Source organism: Orycteropus afer, unplaced genomic scaffold, assembly GCF_000298275.1.
Source record: "Orycteropus afer afer isolate SDZICR_OR568_19922 unplaced genomic scaffold, OryAfe1.0 scaffold00287, whole genome shotgun sequence".
NCBI classification, from domain to species: Eukaryota; Metazoa; Chordata; class Mammalia; order Tubulidentata; family Orycteropodidae; genus Orycteropus; species Orycteropus afer.
In genome coordinates, this window is record NW_006921874.1 from 2,160,518 (window position 1) to 2,169,458 (window position 8,941).

Consider the following 8,941-nt stretch of genomic DNA (forward strand, 5'->3'; position numbering starts at 1 on the left):
TTCTTTGGAATGGGTACAATATGGATCTTTTCCAGTTAGTTGGCCAGGTAGTTGTCTTCTACTTCCGTAGTGAGACAGCCTTGGAAACCCAAGGAGGGGTTGCTATGAGTCAGGTCCGACTTGACGGCACATAACAACAACAACAACAGCTAAGTGAGTGCCTCTAGTGCGGCATCTGTTTGTTGAAACATCTCAATGGGTATCCCATCAATTCCTGGAGTCTTGTTTTTTGCCACTGCCTCAGTGCAGCTTTGACTTCTTCCTTCAGTACCATTGATTCTTGATCATATGCCACCTGCTGAAATGGATGGACATCAACCAATTCTTTTTTATACAGTGACTCTGTGTATTCCTTCCATATTCTTTTGATGTTTCCTGCATTATTCAATATATTGCACATAGAATCTTTCAGTATTGCAACTCGAGGCTTACATTTCTTCTTCAGTTCTTTCAGCTTGAGACGTGCTGAGTGTGTTTTTCCCTTCTAGCTTTCCAGCTCTATGTCTTTGCACATTTCATTATAATAATTGGCTTTGTCTTCTCGAGCTGCTCTTTGAAATCTTCTGTTCAGCTCTTTTATCTTGTCCTTTCTCCCTTTGCTTTAGCTAATCTCTATTCAAGGGCAAGTTTCAGAGTCTCTTCTGACATCCATTTTGGTCTTTTCTTCCTTTCCTGTCTGTTTAATGACCTTTTGCTTTCTTCATGGATGATATTCTTGATGTCATCCCACAATTCCTCTGGTTTTTGGTCATTGGTGTTCAATGCATCCAATCTATTCTTTAGATGGTCTCTAAATTAAGGAGGGATATAAACAAGATCATATTTTGGCTCTGGTGGACTTATTTTCATTGTCCTTAACTTCATGTTGAACTTGCATATGAACAGTTGATGGTCTGTTCCACAATCAGCTCCTGGCCTTGTTTTGGCTGAAGGTACTGAGCTTCTCCATTGCCTCTTGCCACAGATGTAGTCAGTCTGATTCCTGTGTACTCCATCTGGCAAAGTCCACGTGTATAGCTGCCATTTGTGTTGTTGAAAAAAGGTATTTGCAATGATATAAGTTGTTGGTGTTGCAAAATTCTACCATGCAATCTCCAGCATTATTTCTGTCAGCAAGCCCTAAGATGAGAGAATTGAAGATATTTACCAACTTCTACCAGTGATGCTTCTTTGTTTCCAACTTTTGTATTCCAGTCACCAATGATAAATCAGCACATATTAATTGCATGTTTGGTCAATTTCACACTGCAGAAGTTGGTAAATATCAATTTCCTCATCTTTGGCTTTGGTGGTTGGTACATAGATTTGAATAATAGTAGTATTAACTGGCTTTCCTTGTAGGCATATAGATGTTATTCTATCACTAACAGCATTTTACTTCGGGATGGATCTTGAAACATTCTTTGTGATGATCAATGCCATGCCATTCCTCTTCAATTTGTCATTTCTGGCATAGTAGATCATATGGTTATCTGATTCAAAATGGCCGAAACTGGTCCTTTTCAGCTCACTAGTGCCTAGGATATCAATCTTTATGTGTTTCATTTCATTTTTGACAACTTCCAGTTTTTCTGGATTCATACTTCATACATTCCATGTTCTGATTATCATTGGATATTTACAGCTGTTTCTTCTCATATTGAGTTGTGACACTTCAGCAAATGGAGGCCCTGGAAGCCCTACTTTATCCAAATCACTAAGGTAGGCTCTACTCTGATAAGGCAGCTCTTTCCCAGTTATATTTTGAGTGCCTTCCTCCCTGAGGGGCTCATCATCCAGCACTGTGTCAGACAATGTTTCAGGGCTATTTATAAAACTTTCCAGTAATAAATCAGACAGTGTTTCACTACTATTCATAAGGTTTTCACTGGCCAATTCTTTGAGAAGTGGATGGCCTCTTCCTTCTTCCGAGTCTGTCTCAGTCTGGAAGCTCTACTGAAACTGTTTCACCATGGGCATCCCTGTTGGCACAGCCTCCAGCCTCACAGCAACACACAAGCCACCACAGTATGATAAACCAACAAACAAGTTCATCTCCCTTAGCTGTTCCAACCACTCCACTCAATTCTTGGTTTCCCGCCTACCTGTTCCAGCCGCTGGCCCTGTCTGCCACTGCTCCTTGCTGCCTGGGGGCTGTTCCCCACCCTCCCTACCTGTTCCAGTCACAGGCCCTGTTTGTTGTGAAAATATACACAACAAAATCTTCACCAATTCAACAATTTCCACATGTACAATTCAGTGACATTGATTACTTTCTTCATGTTCTCTTACAATTCAGTGACATTGATTACTTTCTTCATGTTCTCGAACCTTTGTCACTATCTGTTTCTAAATCATTCTACCTCTGTTAACATAAACTCTGCCCCTAAACAAAAACTCCCCCCCTTTCTCCTGCCTCTCACCCCTGATAACAACTGATAATTCTTAGTTTCTATGTATTTGCTTATTTTATATAAGTGAGGGCATATAGTATTTGCCCTTTTGTGACTTGACCTTGTTCAACATAATGTTTTCTAGGTTCATTCACATTGTGGCATCAAGACCAGAAATCTTTTCTTGATCCTTTGAATCTTGAGAACAGGGACTAGTGAATAGTATAGATAATATTTTTTTTTCCTCGCCCCTGTAACACTTCAAATGGTTTTAAGGACATAATCCTGACTCCATAAGTCATTATTGTTTTATTAAACCACATGGTATCTCATCCAAGTGTCTAGTCAAATACTGTTCCATGTAGAACTGTTGCATCTTAAATTGCCCCAAAACAGAAAGATTCATTTGGTCAGTAAACTTGGAAAACTGAATTCTCACAAGGAAGCATCCAGCCAAATAGCTGAATGTTCACTTTGTATGGAGATCCTGGGGGTGATGGAGAAGGACCAGACCTCTGTGCTGCCTTCAAATATCCTACAGCCTGTTACTGAAAAGAAGCCACTTAGATATCAGTCAAGGAAACTGAGTGCACATGTTCTGGAACCCAACTGCCTGAGTTCAGATCTTGTCTCTGCCTTCTACTGGAAGGCCTTGTGGGAATCACATAACTCTTTGGGTCTCCACTTCGTTGTCTGTAAAATAACACAATACACACATTGTGTGATTATTTTGAGGCTTAAAGGAGTTAATACATGTGAAATACTTAAAACAGTGTCTGACACATAGTTTGTACTCTCCTACCATATTTTATGCAGGTAACATACTCCTGCATTTGTTTGCCAACCACACATGCCCTAACCCCCTGCAAAGGTGTTTTCATAAGCACCACTATGCCATGTTTTTTAACATGTTGCTGTAAAATTAAATTAGCATAGTGTGCTTATAAAAATACCTTGGGGGAGGGAGGCCCCAGCTGCAAACAAACACAGAAAATGCATGTTATTCGCGTAAAATACAGTAAACATAGTTCTCAATGGACAGGTAGTTCTGACATGGGATAAAATGGGTTTTTTTTTATGGAATATTTTCTTCAAGACTGTCATGCTCATGAAACCATGTAAGCTAGATAAGCATTTTGTATCTGAGACCATTAAATCATTCTTTGTGTTAAGTGGTTCAAAGCTGCAAGAGAGGAACTCAGTTTTCCTTTTCCTTTTCTTTTCTCATGTCGTTTTGAGAAGTAACTATTTAATGTCTAAAATAGGTCTGGAAAATGTGACTTTTGTAAAAGCAATCGGCTCTCATCCCCTACTCCAGCCCCAAGGATCCTCGAAGCCACCACTGACACCTAAGCAAAAGGAAACCACCTCAAACGTTAGTTAAGATCTGTGTTCCAAAGTAACAATGAGATTGATCATTTTAAGTGGCGTGCCATGTCATTAGAGGACTCAGGGAGGGCCTTGGAGTATAGTTACTTACCCTTTTTGTCCATCTCTGAGTGGCATGGTCTATCACTTGGTCTGGGATCTTCTGGAGTAAATCTGCTTCAGTAAATAAGCTAGTTGAAGACTCGAGAAATAATTGATTTTGAGGTCTCCAAGGGAATAGCGTGTGAATGAACTTGAATTTCTATTCAAAATAAACAAAGCTTCAGAACAAAGTATAAACTTAGTCCATTGTTATGTTTGGTTATGGGTGAAGGGTTTGCCCTGGCATGGCAGAAAGATCATTGAGAGCTTGTGAAGGAGCAGCGCCTTGTATATCACAGTGTGACCACAAGAGCCACCACTGGACCAAGGAGATGTTGGACTTTGGCCAGAAATTCCAGGAAACAATTTGAATTGAAGCACTGTATTACTGTGTTGCTTGTTCTTCCCTGTGGCAGTGGTATGCCTTTGGGTCTTTTACCAACCTACAGTGCTTCTTACCAAGACACTCTGGAAAATTCCAAAGGAGAACTAGTTATGTAGTTTATCTGCTGTGATAGTCCAGAGTCCAAAGACAGAGAGTTAGTCCTTGGCACTCTGGGTCTGCCATCTTGAGCTTGGTCAGATTGTTGAGGATGGGACCCAAGATCTGGGGAGTGGTTTATATTGTTGACATTTCCTCTGGGGCAGGGAGAGGGGAGGCATCACAGGGGACTCCTAGTTCCCCCATTTCTTTAGATTTTATTACTGTTTACAAACCTTGCTCTTTAAGCCAAAGCCTCATTCCACACGAGGGATTGCTCCCCAGGTTCTAACTTCCCTTCATGTGAAATATTTTGCAGAGTGGTCTGATTAGTCCTTGTAAGATGAAAGACAGATTTTTTTCCAACTTCAATTTTTTATATGTCCCTTCTTGTCTTAGTTTTCTTATAATTTGCCCAGCTCTTTCCAGTTCTGGTCTTATTTAGTGTTTTCATAGCATGTTATAGATGAGTTCCTTGTGATCATTTTTAATAGTTACACAACAAATCATGTGCAGAGCATGAGCCAAATAATGAAATTGAAAAGCTCCGCCAGACCAAGCTTCATAATCTTCCTTTAATAAAAGCCTACTGTGTCATTTAGTGTCGTCTCTGTTTGTAGAACTTGAGCCTCCATCAGCCTATTTTAGGAGAGGGTACTACAAGGTCTACTGTACAGATGTTTTGACTTGCAATTGAATTAAGCCTACAGTGGACTTAAAAAACAAAAGGAAATGGGACATGACCTATTTGGTGGGGGGAAAAATAACCATTTCTTGACTGTAACTACCTTGTGTTTAAAATGTTTGCTCATTCCTAAACGGCTACAACTCATTGGAGTTTCTTTGTGTTTTGTAGAACAGGTTCCATAGCCTAACATAAAAATTCTTACTTGTCTTGCTACCTAATCACAAATACATCCTGGACTATTCTTGGCACATAGTATGTTCTCAATAATTGTTTGTTGACAGTAGCTTTTTACACCTCTTCTTGATGGGGCATTGTCTGTTCTTAAGCATAATATTCAACAGTTGCTAACTGCTACCCTGTGGTTTTTTTTAAGTCATTTACATAACTCTTTACCACTTTAAAATCTATCCAGTGAGCAGTCTCACCAATGTGGACCCCAACTAAAACTAAACAGAATAACTGATGTCTAAGATGATTAGAGTTTTATATCTTCTGTTTAAGAAGACAGGGAAACATGATGCATCTTGGAAAACTTTTTTTATTTTTTGTCCCAAATGTTTGATAAGTTGTAGTACTGGAATCAGAGGTAGCCGGGTGACTGTCAGCAACTCACTTAATCTCTTGGGCTTCAGTTGTCTTCTCTCTTAAATGTGAGCATGATGGTCATGCTCTGTAAGGTCCTTTTCAACTCAAAAAACCCAAAAACCAAACTCACTGCCATTGAGTCATATCCAATTCATAGCGACCCCCACTGGGTTTCCAAGGCTATAAATCTTTATGGAAGTAGATCACCCTGTCTTCTTTCCACAGAGCAGCTGGTGGGTTTGAACCGCTGACTTTCTAGTTAGCAGTCAAGTGCTTATGCACTATGCCACCAGAGTTCCCTGTTCAACTTCTGTAATCCAGTGATTCTTGGGCTACTTCCCGTCTCCAGGCCTGTTTGCTCATCTGGAAAATGAGGAGGCAGACAAGTATCAAAGTCCCAATAATCTGAGGCTTTAAAGGAATGAACTTTGCACTATCCAGAAAGGGCATTCCTCCAGGGTATTGGTTAGCCAAGATTTTACTGTATAATAATACCTAGTTAAAAGGACTGATTTTGGGCCTAGGAAAACATTTGGGACTGGTTAAAACTGGACAAGGCCTAATACTCTGTAAGGGATATTGAGTTCAGTGCATACAATTACTATCTTGTTGGATATCACCCCTGTCCTTTTGAGCTAGAGTTCTGTTTGGGATACGAGGCGGTCTATATACATCAGTAGGAGCCTGTCATTGTTAAGTTGTGCTCCTGAAAGTCCTAATGTCCTGTTCCTGTTCCTAAGGACACTGTTGATAAGTGGTATCCAAAGTAACCCTCCAGAGCAGGTGAAAAGCTTTGTGGGCCGCCAACATCTGTTCCCCGCGGTCATATCTGCTACCAGAAGTTGATGTTTGAAGAATAGGTTGGTACTATAGAGAAGAATGTATTAACCCTTTGACATTGATCCCAAAGAGAAAAGTGGGGTAAAGAGGAGGAGAAGATAGAGGAATTTTTAGTTAACTGCCAGAATCGGCTACCTAGCCATGATCCTTTCTCCGCGCTGATGGAAGTGACTCAAGTCCAATATGCAGAAGACCATTACCATTTACAGAACTTCTTGTTGTCAGGTGCTGTGGAGTCAATTCTGACTCATAGTGACCCCGTGTGACAGAGTAGAACTGCCCTATAGGGTTTTCTAGGCTGTAATCTTTATGGGAGCAGATCACCAGGTCTCTCTTTCAGGGAGCAGATGGGTATGTTTGAACAGCCAAGCTTTTGGTTAGCAGCCAAACACCTAACCACTTTGTCATCTGGGCTCTAAAGAGTTAGAAAGATGAACCTTGGTTCCATTTCGCTGCCCAATCTGATTTCAGTATGGCTTCCATCCTCGTCCTTTACCCTCCCCATGAACTCTTAGTAGCTCACTGTGTCCTGCCAGGTGCTGCCTCCATTCTTGACTGGCATCCGAGCCCCGCTAATCTGGCCACATACACACACCCGTGCATCCAACCTTTTTCCCATAGTTCCTCAGCTCCATTCTAAGATATCACGATATGCCTAGTACACTGCTTTCTAACTTTTATTTCATTCTCATACCTGAGTAGCTCTCCTCTCATTTGACCACTTCAATGCAAATCCTTCTTCAAAATTTAATTGAAGTACCCATCTCTTCCACCTAATATTCCCAGAGCACAGCAGAATCCACAGCCCCCAAGCCTTGTTAGGCCTTCCTGTGCCCTCACATCTAAAATGATAGCTCTTCTGCCCTGTAGAATACATTACCTTCCACAACATTCTTGGCACAGCACAGAGTATACACACTGGGTACCTCTCTAAGCCTTGAGTGTGGAGGTGGCGATTAAGGTCCAAAGGGCTGTCTGTGGATTTCAGAAGAAGATATGCTTTTGTTCCAGTCTGGCAAAGACACACACAGTGATTGGCAAGGCCCTAGCAGGCTGCACCTGGTGGGGACATGCAGGCAGTTCCCATGACTGTATCTTGTGTTTCACAGTGGGCTTTTCCTGCAAAGTTATTTGCAAAAGGTCTTTGAAATTGAACAGGTAAAAACGAGTGTGTGGGATAGGGGGGAGGAGAGAGAAGGGAAGGGTGGGAGCTTCCAGGTTTAGAGACCTGTGTAACTTGGTTGTTTAAGGTCATGCTTTCTTTCTGCCCACCTCCCTCCCCCTCTCCTCAGCACACAGCTTTCCTTTATCTAATTTGACCTCTTCTAAGCCCGGGTTAGGGAGCTCTGGTAGCGTAGTGCCTAAGGCATTTGACTGCTACCCAGAGGGCTGGTGCTTCAAACCCACCAGCCACTCCTCGGAAGGAAGGTTGGGCAATCTACTTCCGTAGCGATGCCACCTTGGAAACCCAAGGAGGGGTCGCTATGAGTTGGGTCAGACTCGACGGCACATAACAACAACAACAGACCTGGGTTTGATTTCCAGCGGATGCATTTCACGTGCAGCCCTCACCACCCCCCACCCCCACCCCCTGTCTGTCAGTGGAGGCTTGCTTATTGCTATGATACTAAACAGATTTCAGTGGAGCTTCCAGACTAAGACTAGGAAGAAAGGCCTGGTGTTCTGCTTCTGAAAATCAACCAGTAAAAACCCTGTGGAGCACAGTAACCCTGTCTGTATGTGATCGTGCGGGTCAGGGACAGTATGCCATTTCACTGTGCGTGGGGCTGCCATGAGTTGGGGGCTGACTGGTGGCAGCCAACAGCAGCAGCAGCAACAACAGAGGCAGACCTGGCCAGTTAATTGTGGTCAGTTGCAATTCATTCTTTTGTTAAATTCATGGCCAGGCCTTGAATGTCACCTTGATAAACCTGCAACTTCTGCGTCCACCTCACCCCTCTCTCTCTTTGTTCTCACACATCAGGTGAATCCCACAGCCCAGTGTACCCACGCCCTGCTGAAAATGACCTACTGCTCCCACTGCCGGGGTCTGGTGTCTGTGAAGCCATGTTACAACTACTGCTCAAACATCATGAGAGGCTGTTTGGCCAACCAAGGGGATCTTGATTTTGAGTGGAACAATTTCATAGGTGAGCAAATGACTGATGTGTTTGTCACTGGCAATGACTTTGTTTCAGGCCACAAGGAATGTTGTAATTACAAGCTGTAAAAATCCTGTTTGTCATTTAGTGTTTGCTAGTATCTTAACTCTGCTCCAAGTTCATACCATTCCTACACAGAAACATTCCCTTCAACTAATGGTGGCATTTCTGAAGACATTAGACACAGTGACTACCAAGTTCTATTAACAAGAAAGTGTCTTTTTGCTGTTTCCCTCCTGTTCTGGTTACCTAGTGCTGCTCTGGCAAAAATATACCACAAATGGGATGGCCTCAACAAACAGGAGTTTATTCTTACAATTTGGAGGCTTTAAGTTCAAGTTCA

The 8,941-nt window shown here is 42.1% G+C and overlaps 1 protein-coding gene across 1 annotated transcript in view; it reads left to right on the top strand.

Moving 5' to 3' along the window:
- The window catches only part of GPC4 (glypican 4), a 143,964-nt gene that overhangs the window by 120,241 nt on the left and 14,782 nt on the right, over positions 1-8,941 (top strand). Inside the window, exon 4 of the mRNA XM_007950745.1 lies at positions 8,421-8,586. Coding sequence (XP_007948936.1) covers positions 8,421-8,586 — 166 coding nt within the window. The remainder of the gene's footprint in view (positions 1-8,420; positions 8,587-8,941) is intronic.